This window comes from Pteronotus mesoamericanus, unplaced genomic scaffold (assembly GCF_021234165.1).
Source record: "Pteronotus mesoamericanus isolate MK-2021 breed Mesoamerican mustached bat unplaced genomic scaffold, CSHL_Meso_final contig_130, whole genome shotgun sequence".
Lineage (NCBI taxonomy): Eukaryota > Metazoa > Chordata > Mammalia > Chiroptera > Mormoopidae > Pteronotus > Pteronotus mesoamericanus.
Genome location: NW_026555060.1, coordinates 26829177 through 26851249, shown reverse-complemented (window position 1 = coordinate 26851249; position 22073 = coordinate 26829177). Strand labels below are relative to the sequence as shown.

The following is a 22073-nucleotide window of genomic DNA, read 5'->3' as shown; positions in this document are numbered from 1 at the left end:
ATATAGATGTAAATTTGGGGGATCCAGAGGGCAGACTGTGTTGAATAGTGTCCCCCTCTGCAAGTCATGTCTACCTGAAACCTTAGAATGGGACCTTATTTAGAAATAGGATATTTGCAGATGTAATTAGTTAAGATAAAATCACACTGGATTAGGGTGGGCTCTAAATCCAATATGACTTGTGTTCTTATAAAAAGAAGAGAGGCAACAGAGAGACATAAACAAATATAGGGAAGTTGGACATGTGACAGTAGAGGCAGGGACTAGAGTGATGCAAGCCATGGTACAACAAGGATTGTTAGCAACTACTAGAAGCTAGAAAGAGGAAAGGAAGGATTTTCCCTTAGAGTCTGCAGAGAGATTTTGGCCCTGCTGACATCTTGATTTTGGACTTCTAGCCTCTAGAATTGTGAGAAAATATATTTGTATTTTTTAAAGGCACACATTTTCAAGTATTGTGTTACATCGCCCCTAAAAAACTAATGTACCATAATAACATTAACTAAAAGAAAGCTGGAATGGCTCTATCATTAGTAAGAGTACTACCAGGGAATAAAGTCATCTGATTATGATAAAGAGGTCAATTCACCAATTGATCGAGAAGACATAGAACTCCTAAACTTTTATGCATTTAATAACAGAGATTCAAAGTATGTGAAGTAAAAACTGATGGGGAAAATAGATCCACACAACTCAGAAATTTCAATAGTCCTCTCTCAAAATTGATAGAACAAATAGATAGGAAATCAGTGAGAAGAGAAGAGATGTGAACAACACTTGAACCAACTTGACCTAATTGACATTTATAGAACATTGCACCAAACAATAGAATTTAAATTCTTTTCAAGTGCATCTGGAACATTTAACAAAACAGACCACTCTCTGGGCCATAAAACTACCTTAACTGATTTTAAAAGTATTCAAGTGACACAAAGTATACAATTCAACAAAATAGAATTGAATTAGAAATAATAACAGAAAATCTCCAAATACTTGAAACTAAAATTATATTTCTAAATAATCCATGTGTCAATAAATCAAATGGAAAATTAGAATGTATTTTAAACTGAATAAAAATAGAAACACAGCATATCAAAATTTGTGGGATGTTAATAAAACATTATGGGGGACTTTTTAGCACCAAACCCCTATATTAGAAACAGAGAAAAGTCTCCAATCAATGACTACAATTTTCACATTAGGAAACTACAAAAATAAAAGCTAATAAGGCACAAAATAAATAGAAGAAAGGAAACAATAAAGATGAGAGTGGAATAGAAAACAGAAAGATAACAGAAAAATCATTGAGACCAAATGCCAGTTTGTTAAAATCAATAAAATTGCTAAACTTCTAGCTAGACCAATTAAGGGGAAAATTTAATAATAACAAATGTGAAATATGTGATATCATTAGCATTTCTACAGATATCTAAAGGGATATGAAGGGACACTACTAACAACTTTAGGCCAATATATTTGACCACTTAGATTAGGGACCAATCAATGTTTACTGGAAAGGGCTAGTAGGTAAAAATTTTAGTCTTTGAGGGCCACATACGGTATATGTCACACTGTTTTTCAATCTTTAAAAATGTAAAAAAAAATACATTTTTAGCTTGCAGGCTGTAGACCAACTGCTGACTTAGATGAAATAGACACATTTCTTGAAAAAAAATTACACAAGCTCACTCAAGTAGAGATAAATAACCTGAATAGCCCTGTACCTAATGAAAATTGAATTTGTAGTTAAAAAATTTCTTACAAAGAAAACTCCAGACCCAGAAGTCTTTACAGGCAAATTCTACCACGTATTTAAGGAAGAAGTAATACAGTTGTGTAATGACACAATAACAAGAGACGTAATAACAAACTCTTCCGGAAAATTGAAACAGAGGGAATACTTTCCAAATTATTCCATGAGACCAGCATCACCCTAGTACCAAAACCAGACAAGGACACTACGAGAAAACTACAGATCACTATCCATGTGAACATAGATTGCAAAAATTATAAACAGAATTTAGCATATTGAATCCAAAAATAAAGAGGAAACTTCTTATATTGATCCAATAATATATACAAAGGAAAATTCATGATGACCATGTGGATTTTATACCAGGCTTGCAAACTTTAAAATCACTTAATATAATTTACCATATTAACAAACTAAAAGAGAAAACTATATGATCATCTGAAAGGCACAGAAAAGGACTTGACAAAATTCAACATTCATTCCTGAAAGGAAAAGAAAAAACCTCTTGGCAAACTAGGAATAGACAGGAACTTCTTCAATCTCCTATGAAAAAAGTCACCACTATTATCATATTTAATAATGAAAGACTGAATGATTTTCATCTGAGATCAGGATCAAGACAATGGCGTCTGCCTCTCCTCTTCATTTTCACATTATACTGGAGTTTCTAGCCAGGGCAATTAGGAAAACTGAACTATGAAAGGGCAGTATAAAGCATGCCTGCATGGAAAAGGAAGAAGTGGAACTGTCTTTTCAAAAGCAACTTGATTGTCTAATGTAGAAAATCCCATGGAATCTACAAAATAACTACTAAAACTAATAAATAAGTTAGCGATTTGGTAGGGTGTAGGATCTACATGTGAAAGTAAATTGTGTTTCTATGAACTACTCCATTTATGATACCGCCAAAAAAATGATACCTTTAGGAATAAATCTGGCAAGAGGTGAAAATCTACATGCTGGAAACAACAAAAATTGTGCAGATAAATTAGAGAGAGCCTAAGTAAATAGAGGGAACATCGATTAGTGGGTCAGAAGATTCAATATTATTATGCTGCCAATTCTCTCCAAATGGATCTATACAGTTAATGCAAAACAAATCAAAATCCCAGCAGTCTTTGTTGGCAGAAATTGGCTGAAATTCATATGGAATTGCAAAGGACCTAAAATAACCAAAATCACTTTGAAAAAGAGGAACAAAGTTAAAAGGCTAACATTACATGATTTCAGGGCTTATTATCAAGCTGCAGTAATCAAAACAGTATGACAGTGACCCAAAGATTGACAAATAGATGAAGGAAATAGGAAAGAGGGCCCAAAAAAAGACTTATACACCTATATAGGTAACTGATTTTTCAACAAAGGAGCAAAGGCAATTCAGTGGAAATATGATAGGATTCCCAGCATATGGTGCTGGACAGATTAGACATCCATATGCAAAAAGGAAACAAACTTTGATCCTTATACCACATAAAGTAATTAAATCAAAATTATCACAAGACTAAATATAAAACTTAAAACCATAGTGCTTCTAAGAGAAAATATTGGAGAAAAATCTTTGTGACTTGGGGTAGGCAAATATTTCTTAGATACAATTCTAAAAAGAATGGCCCAAAAGCTGGTAAATTGACTTCAAAAAAAAAAAATTCTTCTCTTTGAGAGAAACCATTAAGAGAATGAACAGACAAGCCACAGACTAGGAGAAGACCTTTGAAATTATAATTTGAGAAAGAACCCTTAAAACTGAACAGTAAGTTAAAAACAAACCCCAAAGTTTTAAAATTTGGGCAAAAAATTGGAACAGGTATCTTCTCCAAAGAATATATACAGATGTCAAATAAGCACATAAAAAGATTTTCAACATTACTAATTAGGGAAATCCAGATTAATTGAAAATGAGCTACCACTATAACCTATTAAAATAGCTAAAATTAAAAGGACTGCTTATACCAAATTATTGTAAGAGCAGAAGTACTGGAACTGTCAGTAATATAGTCTCATATACTGATGGTAGAATGTGAAATGTTACAGTCACTTAAAAATGGTTTGGCAATGTCTTAACAAGTTAAATATACACCTACCACATATGATGCTGGCATTTCCACTCCTAGATATTTACCCAAGAGAAAGGAAATCATACAATGTCCATACACAAATGTGTACATGAATATTTACAGCAGCTTTATTTGAAATATTTAAAAGATAGAAACAACCCACATGTCCATCAAGAAGAGAATGGATAAACAAACTGCAGCATATACATACAGTGAAATGCTACTCAGCAGTAAAACAGAATTCACTATTATTGATATAGGCTCCAACATGTATGAATCTCAGAATGATTATGCTGAGTAAAAGAAGCCAGACAAGAAAATTAATAATGCATGATTCTATTTATATCAAAATCTAGGAAATGCAAACTGGTGTAGAGTGACAAAAAGCAGACCAGTAGTTACTAGGGGGTGAGGGAGGCTAAAGAAAGGGATTACAGTGGGGCAGAAACAAACTTTGGGGGTTGATGGGTACATTCATTCACTTGATTGTGGCAAGTTTCATGGATGTATACATATGTTGAATATGACTAAATCCTACACTTTAAGTATATGCAGTTTATTGTATATCAATAATACCTTAAAAAGGCAGAAACTCTTCCTGAAGGAAGAGGAGAAGGGGGAGGAAGAAGAGAGAAAAAAAGGAGGGAGAGCAATTTCAGTTCTCGAAGGAGCAGTCTGGGAGGTTAGATTAGTAAGAGAAAAGTGAGAATTTCCTTGAAGCTCCCCACTGTCTTTTCTTAATCTGAGTAAGACTGACCCTGACTATGCCTGTATAACCAGTGATATGTGCCACTGGAATGTTTGCTCAGATGGTTCCCTTTGCATTTACTTTTTGCAACTTTTCTGTGATATTTGTGGATCATCAAGGTTCTATCAGTTCACCATCTCAGAAAAAGCTAATATTTTCACTCCAGGATCTTAGACAAAAAAGTGAATAACTACATCTGAAACCCAGGCCACAGTTGTCACCCAGGATTTATTATTTTATTAGTAGAAAAACTGCCTTACTTTCTACTTAACCCTTACTGCAGAGAATTTCCAGTAAGCAAACCTGATTCATGAAGATGTACATTTATAAAACGAGTGAGACATCTGTAATATTCCTTACCAAAACAGTCTCCAAAGGGCTCCTTTAAATAAGAAAGCTTCTTGAAGGCACCTAAAATTGATTCAATGCATTTAAAAATTGGCTTACACAATTTCAGGAAACTAACCGCATCTTTTGGGGGGGGGGGGATGTAGGGGGTGTTGTTTTTATTACCAAGTAATGTCCATACAGTTGTAGGGAGTTAAAAGGATCTGAAAGTGGATTTTATAAAAAAGATCATATGACAGGCAGAAATGATATACCACAGATGAGAATAATACTGGCTGTCTCTTCAAATTTATACATTACTAACACAATCTACATACTGTTAAACCAGCCTTATCAAGCGAAATGAATTTTTGGATAAGCTGCATTTTCTTTGAATGCGTCTCTCTAGTCATAGGTCTCCAATCTATATTCCCCCAAATTTCCGGGGGCAGCCCTTGCGGAAAGTAGACCTGGGAATAGAGCTGGGCCGGGCGTGCTGCTGAGCGGCCCGCAGAGGGGCCTCCGGGAATGTCCATAGCGCCCCAAGCGGACAGGAGGCTCACTGTACAGCTGTTGGGAGACGACCGAAGCTCCCTGTGGCCTTTGCCAGGGGTGTCGATACTCAGGCCTCTGCATGCCACAGACAATGAGTGACCCGCTTGATCTGTGGTTGGACCTGGCCCGGCTGCGGGTGCGGTAAGTGTTCCCCCCCAAACCCCGCAGACGAGGGTCCCAAGGGAGAGGCCGGGCACACAGAGAGCCCGATGCTTCCTGCCCCCTGTGCCATCTTGGATCCGAGCCTGCAGACCTCCCCACCCTCATACGCTCCCGGGAAGCCGGACAGAGGGTCTGTGCCCAGCTCCTAAGGCCCTTCAGGACATGTCGCAATCCACTTGCGCTTTTGTCCCCGGAGAGCTGGAGGCTGTCCTGCTGCCCTGGAAATGACACCCCGCCCTCTGGGCCCTCAGGTTGGCTGGGTGGCCCTTTAAAAGCAAGTCTCAAATGTAAGGCTGAAATTTTCTATGCCTGCCACCTGCCTTTCCTCGGAGGCACCGGTTCCCCACCTACCAAGTTTTCTTCCAGGCTTGTTTCTATACGTTTCTACCCAGATGTACCCGTGGCACACCTTGTTTTGTGTTTGTTTTAAGCATCAACTGCATAAAACCCAAGGTATTATTCTGAAACTTATTCTTTTTATAATTCAATATGCCTTAGAATTTTAACCATTTTAGAACATAGACGACCACCTCATTCTTCCCAACCTCCCCATACATGTTCCACAGGGTGGATATAGCCCAGTTTATTTAGCCATTAACTTACTTGTGGGCATTTAGATTGTTCAGTTATACACAGTGCTGTGATGAATGGTCATGCCATGCCTTCTTGTGCATTTCGGCGAGGGTGGATACCAGAATTAGTTTAAAATAACCCTAAACCCTAGACCTGAGCCTGAAAACTACGATTTGACCCCCTGTATCTGCTCTCTATATCTCCAATACATACAGACCTTTGCTCTCTATATCTCCAATACATACAGACCTTTTTCATAGAAAGCATCTATATCTGAGAACCAGTAAGAGAAAAGCTTACATATCCATAAGTAAAATTGGGGAGTGAAATCTCTTTTCTTAGATCCTTGTTTCTCTCATTTTGGCTGTTAGATTGTTATAGAGATTCAGGCAAATTATCATTCTATTTTTGGTTTCTTCTGACCATGATTAGCTATGTGTTGTTTTGTTTCCGTGTTTTAACCATTTATTTTAGTGTTGGATAGGCCTATGTTCAAACTCATGTGACTTCTCTAAGCCTTAATTTCCTTATCTGAAAAATGGGCATTATAATAACTATCTAACAGTTGTGGAAAATAAAAGAAAAATTATGTAAAGTGCTAAGCAAAGCGATTAAAAGATAGGAAGTAGGTAGTAAATTGATAGGTGTTATGGGATAAATGATAAATTTTAGAATATAAATCACATCCAAACCAGTTTCAGTATTTTGAATACTGAGGGATTTTTTTTACCAAGAGCAGTTTCTCAGTTTATTAGCATCTTTGATACTGATGAATGGGATCGCTTTTATCCACACCCCTACCTACACACATGCAATTTTACATCTTCTTTTAGGCTTATGCTTATTGCCTTTAAGATTTGGTCTAAGTTTTTTAAGCTATTAGATAATCTCAAGGTTCTAAAGGACCTTAAAAGATGATCTGTTCCAACCCCCCATTCCCAGGTGCACAGCATTTGTCTCACTATTTATTTCCCAGAACAGCTAATTCAACCAGATAAGTGATGAAAATATCCTTAATTTCCAGAGTTATATTACCTAATTTTCTTCTATCTTCAATGTCATCCGGGTGATTAATTTTCAATTATTCCCAAAATAAATGGGAAAGACCTGAAAAAAAAAAAACTCCTCTTCATTGATTCAACATATTCAATTGATTGAGCGCTTACGATAGCCACTCTCTGTTCTGGGTGCTGCTGATAGAGGTGGATGAGAGACTATCCCTGCCCTCATGGACTTTACAGTCTACGGGGGGGAGAGTGATAAAGTGGCACTGAGAGAGAATCTAGATTTATGAGATAGTAGCATTCCGTTGATCCTAATTAGACACTGACCCTATGAAGCTGATATTGACTGTGCACTCTACTAAATGAGGGACAGATTTGTAACAATCCAGGGACTTCTTAGTTTTGGTACTGCATAGCTTGGGCCCTGCATCAATATGTAAGTAAGCAGAGAGACAGTGTTCTGTAATATAGAACTAGAGAACACACCTTTATAACACAAGGAATTTTTTCCCCAAAAAATCTTGAGCAAGAAAACATACCCTACAAATAGAGCATTTCTATGTTTTAATTAGTTTTTTTTTTTTTTAATCCTCACCCGAGGACATTTTTTTCATTGCTTTTTAGAGAGAGCGGAAGGGGGAAAGGAAAAGAGAGAGAAGCGTCAATGTGAGAGAGGAACATCTATTGGTTGCCTTCTTGTATGCACCCTGACCGGGAATCAAACCCGTGAACTTTTGATCTACAGGACAATACTCCAACCAACTGAGACACACCAGCTGTGGCGAGCATTTCTTTTTTATTAAAAGACACTACAAACATACACACACATATGCATGTACATGCACACATATATTCAACTAAAAGGAGAAATTTTTTTTTTTATAGCTTGCAGCACGCCTAGAGATTTAAATACTGAAACCTTCAATTTGTACCAATAATTCATATACAGCAATATGGGGTGAAAAAGGTTAATGATGGAATTTTTTTAAGTATGTTCTATTGACTATAAATGGCAGATCTGACAGTTAAAATGAAAATTGTTCCTGAAGAAACTTTAGTCAAACTAATTATCGGAGACGTTACAAGGATATATAATTATATTCTTCACCTTTAAAAAAAAGTTTTATTACAAATGTGCTTTTAAAGAACAAGTAGAGAAATAAAAGCTGTAATTGTTCTTAATTATAGCTAACTGTAATTGCACTGAATTGCAATATGCTGAATATCACCAATGGCTAAAGAATCCTGGCATACAGAGACAGTGTACCCACTTTCATGAGATGAGGTATAGTTTTATGAATATTCTGTTTTCTATAATTTAGCTCTTTTACTGTTGATTCTATTTCTGTTGGTTTTATTTATTTTTCAGTGATTATAGAGATATAATTGTCATCTATGAATGTGCAGAAGGTTGGAGATTTCATTTGGGGTTAGTTCAAAATTCCCATTGACACAAAACGACATATTGACGATTGTTAAATGAACGGTATGAACATGACCCACCATGGTTGAATACACATATTTGAATTTTCAGAGATAGTGATAAATACCACATTGAATTTACCCAGCCGGGTCCAAGAAGTGGCCTGGAAAATACCACGGATCTAAAATAGCACTAACTATCCCTCTGCAGATAGCACTCAGAGTCACGTTATTTCAAAGGGGTAATTTCAGTAGGGTGATCAGGTCCCGTGAATGGGAGAGTTTTTACCTGGCTCCTTCTTTGTGCTCAGAACTCAAATCGAGTTCAGTGCTTCCGCACTTACGCCTGGTGTTCCTGCCTGCCTGTACTGTGAGAAAGGCTGGGGCTGAGTCCCTGAGGGGATGCTTTATGAAAAGCTCTTGCACCTCACAGCACCCCCCTGTACTCTCCTGTGAAATGCGGTGATAGCACCATCCTGTCCTTTACTGAGGACTGTATAAGGCTAGTTTTTTTTTAATGAATATTCTATTGGAGAAAAGAAGTAGCTTCTTAAACATCAGGAGAAAGGAGCATTTTGTTTTGTTTTTATAGCCACTGTTTGAAAAGTAAAAATCAATAAACAAAGATTCCCCCAAATCATATCAGAACAAACCTTACTACTTTTCAATTTCCATGAATGGCTGCTATGAGCTTTCAACCCCATAGCCAGTCAGCTTTGACAGAATTTCTGGTGCATTTTTTAATTTAAAAAAGTGGGGGGCAGCTCTCAGTGCGTTGGCTTGAACCCCATTCCTGACTGCACATTGGCGGTTGGGGCCAAGTAGACGGAAGCCCTCTGAGAGGATGTCCTTTCGGCAGAGGTCACAGCTACACCACTCCCCAAATAGATGCATGTATGTCCCTTACTTTGGGGATCAGGTGGAAATAAACAAGAGCCTGAAGTTCTAGCTTGTGTTCCTCAAAGTCCTATAGCACCCAGTGCCTGCAGGATCTGCAGGTCAATTCTGTGAAGGGGAGGGGAGGAAGTCATCGGACTCTCAGCTGACCTCAAAGGGACCAGGAGTCCAGGAGCTGGTGGAACCCGTCTTCCATTTTTTTCATCCTCACTTCAACCCACATGGAGCTTGATTGTGGCTGCCAGGAGCCACCTTCTTCTCCCTCAATCCTCCAAGTGTCCCAGGGCCCACTGCTGCCCTCCCCCAGGCCCAGCCCCAACCTGGGAAAGTGCATAAAGCCCTGGCAGTTCTCACATCTTCTTCAGACTGGACTGTAGTTTTTGTATTTTACATTCTTGGGAAAGGCAGCATCTATAAGAAAAAATATACATCCTCTTGCTAAAACCTACTTTATCAGCCACGACTTTAGCATTATTATACTAATGAAGTCTCTGGATTTGTTTTACCGAAAGCTCTCCAATAGGGAATTGGCCCTGGCATAGGAGCAGATAGAAGTCTCACCCTGCTGCGCACACAATTAGACATCCCCTTATGTGAGCCTTTGTTTTGATGGCTTCTCCTCTAGGTGGCCAACCTGCTGGGGGAGGGGTCCGTGTTTATTTACTCCCTGCTCAACCCCAACACATGGAAATTGGCACATAGTAGGAGCTATGGAAATATTCGTTTGGCAAATTTTAATAAATAAGTGCTAATAAAAATGCTAATGAACTCAATAACCAATACTTGTCAGGTGATGGATTAGGCCATTAGTCAAACATTACATTATAGGCTGGTATTTGCAAATCCCTCTTTGATCCAGAAATTATCTGGAATGGGGAAGATTTTCTCTCATTAAAAGAACTTACGGGTAATATTATGTCTCGGGGAGCTAATATAGAAAAATTAGTCTTTATAGCAAAATGGACTTCCTTTTAAACTGATTTATCCAAGAAAAGATGTTATTTTCATTAATAATTTTGGTATATTTTTATACAAGAAGCCCACTTGCAAGTTGCAGGACAGCTTCGAGCCCAGTCATGAAGCAATATTAAATTCTGAGGGGTGTCCCCCTCCCCCTTGCAGAAACATAGTATTTGAAGAACATACACCTCTTTTATTTTTATTTTTTGGAGAGATGTTTTATCAACAAAACCTTGAAAAATCACACACACACACAGCCTTCTGTGTACATTGTCTGGTTTCTGGTTGTTTTTGCCTTTGCTTTTCTGCCTCCGAGAGCACAAGCTGTTAAAATGTAATGTGCCATTTCTAGGGTCTGCGCCTGTCCCTCAGGGCTGGTTACATTTGCCATGGCTGTGGTCTAAGTAAGGGAGGGTTAATGAGCAGGAATTGTTCCTACTGGCTGAATTCAGGTCTTTCCTGGGTCATCACATCATTTAACCATGGGAGAATCACAACGTTTAACCCAGGTAAACCCCAGTGTGCATGGAGACATACTCCTCTCTTCCTAATGCCACGAGCAGTGTCTCTAATTCAGGTGCATTTCTAAGCTAAGTGTCAAAATGACATTTTTGAAAGAAAGCGAAAGCACCTTAACACCTGGAAATGATAGGACAGCAGTGCTATTTAAACTGTGTCCCCTGCCCCCCACCCCCAAATGGCAGTCAGCCCGATGGGCTGTTCTGAAGAGCTGATTAACAGAAACCTTTAGCGATTTTATTTTCAAGGCAGTTGAGCACAGGAACACAGACAAAGGCACAAAATAGTGGCAGTTTTTACAGGGAACACTGAAATACTCTAAAGGCTGGATACATCGGTTTTTAGGTTAAATTAATCTTTGTGCTGCACGTTTTCTGGCACCCAAATCACAGGTGGGCCTGCTGCCTCCTGGAGGTCACTAGTTCTAAACCAGGGGTCCCCAACCTCCTGCCGCAGACCAGTTCCAGTCCGGCCTATTAGGAACCGGGCCGCACAGCAGGAGGTGAGCTTGAATGTACAGCACTTGAATCATCCTGAAATGATCCCCCTCTCCTAGGCCCATGGAAAAATGGACTGACACAAAACTGGTCCCTGGTGCCAGAAAGGTTGGGGACTGCTGTTCTAAACAATCCCCCAAACCCCAGTACATCCCTGCTTCCTCAGGGACATGGTGAACGGAAGTCCCATCTCCTCACAAGTGGCAACTCTCAGCCTGAGCTAAATACCAAAAGTGGTTTAAAGAGAACTTCACCTTGTAGACAGTTTTTTTATGGAGGGGTGTGGAAGGGTTAATCCCTGTGAGTGTAGGCTATGCAGAAAGAAGCTGGAGGCCTTTCTCTCATGAAGTTGGTCTGCAGGCAGGACTACGTCTGTGAATGTTGGTGGCTGATAGTTCATTCACTTCCACACAGGAGTGGATTTGAGAGGCTGGCCAGCAAGTGTAGTGTTGTGAAGTATCTCTTGTAGAAACCTACAGTTTTCTAAGAGACTGAGTGAGTTCATCCGAGGGTCTTATTTCCCCTTTCATTTTGTCAGCATTTTGAATGTATAGACCCAGACCTATCATTTAAAAACAAAAAACAAAAAACAACAGCAACACCTAGTACCTTCTGCGCCATGCAGCGAGTACCTGCTGAATACTCACTAAAGAGAAGAGTGAAATGTAATAGTGCAAAGGACAGAACCAGGCATGAGGAATTAAAGTGGGGAGAAGTGGCACCCTATAGAAAATAGCCCCGCCCAACCCTCACTATTCCATTCTAGCCCCTACCTGGCTTATTCTTCTTCCTAACCACATTATGGCAAGTAGTAATAAAACCCATTTGCTTATATTTTTGTGTCTATCTTCTCCTTCTAGATTGTAAAGTTCCTAATTGCAGGACTTTGTTTTTTTTATTGTTGTTGTTCACTGCTCTAGCATAGAACCTAGACAAATAAATGAATGTGCAACTCATTAATTATATCTGTAGCTTGTATATACTCAATAGCAGTGTAGAATAGTGATCAAAAGCAAGGGCTCTAGGGCCCAAATACCCGGGTTCAAATCTTGACTCTACCTGTCACTAGCCATGTGGCCCTGGGAAGCAATTTAACATTTTTTGTGTCTTGTTTTCCTCATCTCTGTTGGGTCTTAATCATAGTGACGACTCCATGAGGCTTTTATAAGAATTAAGTGAGTGAACTCATGTAAATGGCCTAGAACAGTGGCTGCTATCAAATAAGCATCCAGTAAATGTGTGTGTATGTGTAAGTGTAGATATCACCATGTGGGAACAAGTATGTCTATATACAGACATATGCACACACATACATGCACCCACACTAATGTTTTAATCATGTGAGTGAAAATTGAGGAAGGATGAAAGTGGGCGAGAAGAAAGAAAGAGCAGCCAAAGTAAAGAGAACATAAGGACAGATGAATGGTCAGAGCGAAAGTAGGTGCAAGAGGAAGGAGCAGGGTCCTGGAGCTTTGTTATCAGAGAGGACCCCTCAATCTCTGAGGTATTATGGATTTCCCAAGGCTAAGGTTCACCAAATAAGAAAAAGTTAATTGTCTTACATTAATATATGGGTTTGTAATGATGCCTGTAAGCTGATCTTCTTGTCTATAATTATTTGGAAATAGATCTAATTTTATTTTTTTAAGATTTTATTTATTATTAGAGAGAGGGGAGGGAGGGAGGAAGAGAGAGAGAAAAACATCTATCTCTCACACACCCCCCCAACTAGGGACCTGGCATGCAACCCAGGCATGTTCCCTGACCTGGAATCAAACTGGCGACCTTTTTACCTTTTGGTTCACAGGCGGGTGCTCAATCCACTGAGCCACACCGGCCAGGGCAAGATCCAACTTTAAAGACCCACAATTTTCCCCAAGTCCGGTGATTTAAAAAAAAAAAAAGCAGAAGAGAAAAGAAAAGAAAAAGTCTGCTTGATTGTAATATTTTTACCCTTAATTAAGATAAAGAAAATCTCAGTCCTTCCACAACCAGAAATGTTAAATCATGTGCTGAGGAGGCAATTAAAAAAGGTAACTTAACATATTTTAAAAGTCTTTGTACTTTTGGAAGACTTGAAGGTACCATTAGAGAGAAACATTCCAGGTCTTAAAAATATTTATCAGGCTGACACACAATTAGTGTGGGGGCTGATGTCCTCTGTTTTATTGTTGTCAGCTAATTTTGGAAACTGACATGCTGCACAGAAATAGATGGTGTGCCCTTGCTTCAACACTTCCTAAAAAAAGAGCTGTTTGAGTAGTTCAGGGATGGGAAGGAGAGGAACGGTGGAGGAAGACCTCTGTTTGAGACAGCTGATCAAAACCAGCATCACTCTGTTCCAGCGAATGGTCTACACATTTAAAATTAAAGTCAGAAGCTCATACCCTCCATCATTTTGGTCTGCTTCCTACCCCAGGACAACTCTATTTCTCAGAACATATCATTTTGCTTTATCATGTTTTTCATCATTGTTTTCATTCAATTTTTAGCATTCTGCTCTCCTCCTGAAGTCAGATTATCTTGGCAATGATAACTAAGAAAAGGAAATCAGTGCAATTAAACTCCAAATACTGCTGTAACTACAGCAGGCAATTTTTTAAGTGAATTTAAGAAATTGGAATTACCTTCAAGCAGAAAATGTTTCATGGTTTTCATTGCACTCATATTTATCAAGTGTCTGGTGTGTGCCAGGCACTGAGTATTTACAGTTTTGAATAAGACGTGGTCTTTGACTTAGAGGAGCTTTCATCTGTGGGAAAATAAGAAGTATCACCACTTCATACCTTATATAACATCCTTTACTGGAGTGTAAATACTTGGAAAGAAGGGTCAGAATCTGATTCATCCTGGTACATTTCAAAACACCAAGCATGGTTTGTCCTGAACACATTCTGAAGGCTCAGTGAATATGTTGAATGAATAGGTATTAGTGCTAAAGACCATTTATGCTTAGAAAGCAATATTAATAATGGACATTGCAACCCATACAAATTCATTGAAAAAGCATGGTCTTTATGACACCTTTATTTTTTTATAGACTTTAAATTTTAGGGCCGTTTTAACTTTCACAACAAACTTGAGAGGAAGGGAGAGACCTTTCCTGCATAAGCCTTGTCCTCACACAGGCACAGCCCCCGCCCCACCATCGACATCCTCCATCAGAGCTGAAGCTTCATTAGAATTGATGAACCTGCACTGACACAGCATTTTCCCCTGAAGTCCGCAGTTGACATTAGGGTTCACTCGTGGTGGTGTACAGTTTATGTGTTTGGACAAAAGTATAATTTCATGTGTCCATCATTATCACACAGACTAGTTTCACTGCCCTGAAAATTTTCCATCTGGCACCTTCTGTAAGTTCTCTCCGTTGGGTTATAAAGGAGTGTTGTCTCTGTGAAACATAGCATATTCTGCTAAATTTATTTTCCTCAAGGGTTTCTTTTTTACAAAAGGTATACATTTATGAAAATATGAATAATTCAGGTTATTTGTCAGCAACAGTAAACAGGTAAAAATGAACAATTCATCATTTTAAAAGCTTTAGTGTTTTGCTGATCTCAAAAATGGCTATTGGTTGGTGAGTCCCAGCTACACTCCTGGAGCAGTCAGATACAGTTGTGCTTTCTTTGTACTTTTTTTGTTGTTGTTGTTAAATCGAGGAGCTACAAACTCCAATGGAATCATCGGGTTTTTAGGTGACATCACTTAACCTGTGTTCATCCATTTATGTTCATCAATACTTACTTTTCCTAGGAAGTAATGTCTATAACTTTAATATTACTTTTTGAGTACATGGTTATATAAAACATCATTTTCCCCTGCTAATACTCAATACATGGAGAACATAATTTTCTCCTCAGCATTTTTGCCTTGTGCTGTAAAGCTCAGTACCTTTCTGTTGCATGTGTGGATCTACTGAATGGAGTTAGACATCATCTTTCATGCAGAAATCATGACCATAAGTCACTATTTAGGAATTTTTGGCTTATTTGTTAAGAGGAATAAAAAAAATGAAAAGACACTGGTATATCTTGTCTTTCCTCCCTCAGTATTTATAGTTATACAGTTGTATAGTTGCCTCTAGACCTAATTCAACATGTTTGCTTAAACTGCTTATTATTTTTAATCTTTCCGACAAATCCAACTTTGCTTTCAGAGAAACAAAAAGTTTTTCACACTCATAGTTCATGGATTTTATATCATGTTTAGTCAGATTTAAAAATAAGAATGAGTACCACTAACATAAGTGGATCAGGGAACAAACACAGCATACTCTCTCTTGGTAAGCGTGCAGACTTAGGTAACAGGGGCCAGAGTGAGACAGGCATTCTCGAGAGGGCTGTCACTATGTTTTTTCCCATGGGAATGGACAACGTTGGTTGTTAATCCAGTAAGGCTTTGAAACAGAAGTCAGTTATGGACCCTAAATTTTATTGCAGCATTACAATGGTTCTCTCCATTGAGAGTAGTTTTACCCCTCGGGGATATTTGGCAATGCGTAGAGACATTTTGATTGTGAGAAGTGGGAATTGGGGGGAGGAGATAGTACTGGCATCTCATGGGTAGAGCACAAGGATGCTGCTAAACACCCTACAATGCACAGAACAACCCCTCACAACAAAGGAGTGTCAGTGTAATGTGAGGTTGAGAAATGATATAAGTGGACTTATTATGACGTACGTCCAAAGTAGTTTAAAAAGATACAGGGGGCTTAATACTATTAAAGTACAGATAATCTGGAAAGCAAAAATAAAGATAAAAGATTAGAAAGAAGGAAAAGAAATTGTCCCTGAACCCTAGGTTGCTGCTATTACTATTATCAAGTTCTAAATATAGATCTAACACTCAAGGGTAACAGAAGTTCAGGAAAGTTCATTAATTCATTCCTTACAAATTGAACAAAGATTTATTGAGGATTCACACATATTGGTCTCAAGTGACAAAATGAAAAATAATACAATTTAAAAGATAGTTCTGTTGTGATAAATGTCATAAAGGGAGATGAAAGGGATGAGGGGTGCTTCTCAGCTGGGGTGTCTGCAATTCCAGGTTCTGTTTGGAAAGAGAAATTTCTTATGCAGGCACTGAATTCTTAGAAGAGATGAATAGATGTGAAGCATTCAGCTGTGTGATGGGCAAAGCTTGCAACTGTGGTTTTTGCTAAAGGAATGAAAACTTTCAAAAGCCAGTTTATGTACCAATAAAAGCTGAAGGTTTAATATTGTATGGTTGTTTAGGAAAGAACATCTCTATAGCAGCTGAACTTAGAATCATGCATTTATTTAAGGCAGGATGGCTCTAAGGGAACCAGCACATTCCTACAATGCCACAGTACTATCGCAAACAATAGGTAAGAGAAAGTTCTAGAGGCCAGAAGGGCCCCAGTCCCCTCATGGAGGAGGAAGTCCTTTATTTGAATTGACAGGATGAGTAACAACAATGTGAGTTTAAAACTGAAATTTCTAAACCAGGACTGACATATTTGCTTTGGGAGGTCCATAGACTATCTACATTTGCACATCACATTTTGTACATATATGTATGGGGTTTATTGTTATTTTTTGTGAGTAATGTGTTTATATTTTTAATGGGATCAGATGACCCAAAGAAGTGGCTGTACTACTGTTCCTAAGAATTATACTTTTTTTTTTTACAATACAGCCATCAAATATTGTTTTTTATTTTATTGTCACAGGAAGAAAGAAAACTGTACTCAGCATGATTCTACTTATATAAAAATGCATAGAGACATAAGCACGTAGAAATAAATACTAAATGGAAATATATTAAAATTCTCTCTAGCTCATATAATTACAGGTTATTTTATTTTATTTTGGAGGTCTTTCTGTAGTTTCCAAATTTTCTATAATAAACATAGATGACTATATAATTCAAAATTATATTTGGATATTGAAAAGTAACATAAACATTTTAATTACAAATAATATTTAGAGGGCGCTCTTCATGGAAAGTCAAAGTAATCCTCTCTCTCAGCTGCCTAGTGATAGAGCCTTAATTCTTAGATAGGAGCAAATTTCCTTTCTAAACCCTGTGACTCTGTATGACTATAAAGATGATAAATAGAATTGCTCCTTCCACATTTCATTGTCCACAAGAAATAGTCCTTTCATTATTGTTTTCTTACAAAGGTTTTTATAAGAAGAGTAAATGTCAACTTTATTTTGGGTCTTAATTTTTCCAGAAGGCCTGAACTCCATAGGATATACAACCTAACTTTCCTCTTCTCTCTTCTCTACTCTCCTTTCCCACCTGCCACTCTCTCTCCAGAGCCCTCTCCCTCCTCCCTCCATGTCTAGGTGTGTCTCTTAAATACTGCCCTCAGACCGGGATGCTAGCGCGTTCTTTGATTTTTTTCTGTACTTTACATAATATTCAGAGTAGCACCCTCTATTCAAACACAACTTAAAAATTTCAAAAATACAACTCAATTTCAGTTGTACTTTTATTTTCAAGCACTGTAGGAAACAACTGCATGTGTGATATCACACACACTCATATACACAAGAACAGTATGTAAGAAGTCAACCTTATAGTGGTTCAAACGGACATGTGATAAACTCCTTTTTCAGTCCATGCTGGGGCTGGGGCTGGGGCTGGGGCTGGGGCAGGAAGTAGAAGCTGGCAACAGCCCGCCACTGGAGGGTGGGCAAAAAGGGTGGTGGTCACTCTTTAGCCGTTTCTCATTTCTGTTAGTTTTGAGGACAACTCGTGAAATGGACAACAGAGAATAACTGTGTATGGATCAGGGGCAGTTGAGAAGAATGTCAAGGGAGGACACCAGGATGACTTTCTTTGGTAATGTTGATATTAAGTCAGACACTGAACATTTTCTCAAAAACTTCTAAATCAAGATCTAGATCTTATGGAACGTGAAAATAGATAATACCGCCAGACGATTGGGCCTTTTTAATGGAAATCTCCTTGGGAAAGTAAAACAAACATTCTGAAGACTCTACTGCTTGCAGGGAAGAAGTGTCCAGAGAGTATCAAAAGTTGCGTTTTCCCAATCGAAATCTGAGTTTTCTCTTCCTGTTTTGGCTAGAGGTCTCCTGGCGAAGGGCACACCTTAATCGTACACACACGTGCCCCCCCAGCAGTAATTCCCTGTCTTTCACTGTGTCACCATGACTCACACCAGATTACTGGATTATTAGAAAGGGTGGAATTCGGAAACAGCCAAATGGAAGAGATGCCTAGGTCCTGGTGTATGGAGCTTCCGTGCTCTCTCTGGGCACACCAACCTCCCAGTTCAACCAGGAAGCCTACCTCCACTTTTAAAATATCTCATCATCAACCCTCCCTCTCCTCATCCTCTGCTAACTCCTTGTCCTCCTCACTTCTAATTACTTTCAAGAGCACATCTCTGATGGAAGGACAAGGTATTGCAATTAGAAAAATTTAGCTTTTAAATTTGTGCCTGGTCACTCGACTAGTGACTTGTCTTTTGTGCCATTTGAATTACCATAGCATCTCCTTCAACAATCCTAACTGGTAGGACATTGCAACAAAGAAGTAAAAAACCAGTAACTTGCTACTAAAAGAATTGGATTTTGTGCCACATGTATTCTGTCATAAACCTCAGTTGACAGAGAGCATCAACATGAAGACACACATTCTCAACAGAACTTGTTCCTAAATAATTCTTGAAAAGAGAAGACAGATGTTTTGTATAAGTGGAAAATATATAAAATATTTTAGATATTTTGGTGGTTTAGGAATTTTTTTTCCCTATTTTCCTTCCGTATGTTGTACATTTTAAAAATTTTAGTGTTTTAAGCTTCATTAAGTTCTACCGTCAGGAAGCAAAGGCAGGTATTTTGCATGTGTGTAACATTTCCTTTGAAAATAACCACTGAAATGTTTACAGGAATTAATGAGAAATGTGATGAGACAATGTTAAATTGACAGTTGCATATACAGTATCTTTTGCACATATGTGATATCATTATTCCTTGGCACAGTATATTATGGCTTTATTAAACACATTTTCAGAACTTAACAAAATAAGCTTATCATACTTATCTTCTTTTTCCTCTCCAGAGAGACAACCACAGAGTTAGCTGGAAGTCTACCAAGGTGAGCAGATGAGTTTTGCTTATTCTGTGCATGATTTCTGATGTACCCAGAAAGAAGTGCTGTATGCTTTTAGAGAGGACTTCATTTTCTCTTTCTTGCCTCAAATTTTAAGACCTCATATTTCACTATGTAAATGGCAAAAACTGTGTATGAGTCACAAAGAAGTGATATAACCAGGAAGTGATGAGGATGATGTCCACATATGGCTTAGAGAAATTCTTATTCGTTTTTGAAGTTCTGTCCTTTATCTGGGGATATATTGATGAGCTATATTCTTTACAGAAATAATCAACATGTTTCTTTTATTATATTCATGGGATTGGCAATCTAACGAGACATGGAATTGGTTTTCTTTTTCTTCAATATACGTGTTATTGTTACTGTGTTCAAGGATTTATAGATTCATGAAGGAATCCTGATATTACCCTGAAGAAATTATCATTTTGACGGTGATATAGATACATTTCTTATCATCATGGAAATAAATAATTGGTAATATTATCTAACCAGCAAAAAAAGAAAATCAATATGTAAATTGATCAATATATTTTATATATTTTTGATATTTTATCACTTTATGAAGTAAAATATGATTAAGAGAATGCAAATTATAGAGAACTAGCCATCAAAAATGATTACCGTTATTTATTAGAAGAAAAAAAAAAAGGGAGTGGCAATACTTCAAGAGATATTTTGCTGGGCATCACATATAGCACCTAGCATCATTCCTTAGTCTTTGAAAGTGCTCGATAACCATTTGTGATATCATTTGTGAGTGAAGGAATAGGGCATAGGGTATTGGGAAATGGAAATCAAGGGAATCTTAAGAACAACAAAAAAAAGAAGTGTGAACAGACTATGATAATGAACAGCACTAGGGAGTAAGAACAGTACATATCGTCACCATCTGTTACAGGAGATAAGCACATTTGTTTGCTTTTTTTATGTAAAGAAAATCTTTGCTTATAGGATCATGATTAATATTGCCAAAAAACTGTTTACTGTGATCCAAATATTTAAATTACTCCATGTCTTAATTCTTTGGATAACATCCCAAAGAATCACTTCAACTGTGCGCTGGTTTACAGGGTTAAAGCAGATGTGTGCTCTGGTGTGTGTATCCCCTCTGCTTGTTTGTCATTGTGCTTTCACTGAGAGAAGGTCCACTCTAAAGGCGTAGGCATCCCATCATTCTCAGGGAGAAAGGGAGTTGTGTATCTGCTCAGGTTTGTGGTGAAGAAGTTAATCCCCAAATAACGAAATAAATAAAGACTTAACAAACGTTTCTAAAATGGTTAAGGAGTGGACCACTATTAGATGAGGCCCACACAGAACTGTATCATGCAGATAAAAATTACTCAGATATCAGATATCTGATGCGCACCCTGAATTCCATTAAGTAGTGATGTTTATTATTGTGAGTACCAAGTGGCATTTCCTGTATTCACTGCAAATGATCTTTTGTTGTAGCTGGTTTATTACCCAAGGGAGTGTTCTCTCTCTTCTTGAGTTTAGTGGGAGATATTTTAGTAATGAGCGTACTTATTTTTTTCATGATTTTTTGTTATTCTAATATTGTATCATGTTGAAAACAAACATAACATCAATCCCATTCAAACTGCAGTTCTCAGTCATCCTCAAGGCATGGCAGCCAGGGTGTGAGAAATGTCAGTTATTTCTCAATTAGCTTCTAATGGAGACTCGGGTATTCTTTTTGACTTTCTCCACAGGCAGATTAGGACATATGCGTTGACAATTGTAACCCTTCCTCACATTAGTATGAAATAATATAATTTTTTGATGACGACTACTTCTCTTGGCATTCAGAATTCAGTGTTTCTTCTGCAAGCATTTGTTTGTTTGTACACTCTTGTAGAATTCAGTTATTCAGTTTTCAGCCTTTTTATTTTTTCAAATTTCTTCAGCCTGTCTCTGGGAAAGTGCAAGTGAGACCTGGAAAATCTTGGTGCTACTTAAAACAAGGCACTTGTAGTTATTTTGTTTGTTTGTTGGCTAATGATTAGTGGAACTTGACTCACAGGTTTTTTATCTTTTTAGTCATAAAAGCATGCTTAGGCTGCGACATCTAGGAAAAACGGAAAATTGCAATTCAGGCACCTGCTAAGTAGTGAGTGATATAGGTGATTGGAAGGAAGACAATGGCATCGCATAGCAGTTTGGTTTTCATTGGCTTTGACTGGCTTGAGATTTTCCGAAAGGCCTTTACAAATATTGCACAAGGGTAGAGTTATTTCAATTTTAATTGCCTTACATGGCATTAATTTAAAGTAGCTGGCCACTGGTTGATAATATTCTGTGAAACTGTCCAGATCATGAGCCGTGGATCGTGTCCTGGTAGTTAAAAATCCTTTGAAGTTGAAATGAGGTATGTACACAAGGGGCCCGAACAGGCAGCAGGTTTGTTTTTCATTACTAATGATAATCTAAAGTGTTTCTGAATTCTTGCTATTTCTGAAATTAAAACCTAGTAATAATATGTCA

At 37.9% G+C, this 22073-nt stretch overlaps 1 protein-coding gene across 2 annotated transcripts in view; it reads left to right on the top strand.

Annotated features, from left to right (window-relative positions):
- The window catches only part of CELF2 (CUGBP Elav-like family member 2), a 496281-nt gene that overhangs the window by 88748 nt on the left and 385460 nt on the right, over positions 1–22073 (top strand). For both annotated transcript variants that reach the window (XM_054593851.1, XM_054593805.1), the window contains exon 2: positions 19536–19571. Coding sequence is in view for 1 of the 2 variants with exons in the window: in XM_054593805.1 (XP_054449780.1) it covers positions 19536–19571 (36 nt within the window). In the remaining variant the exon portion in view is untranslated. The remainder of the gene's footprint in view (positions 1–19535; positions 19572–22073) is intronic.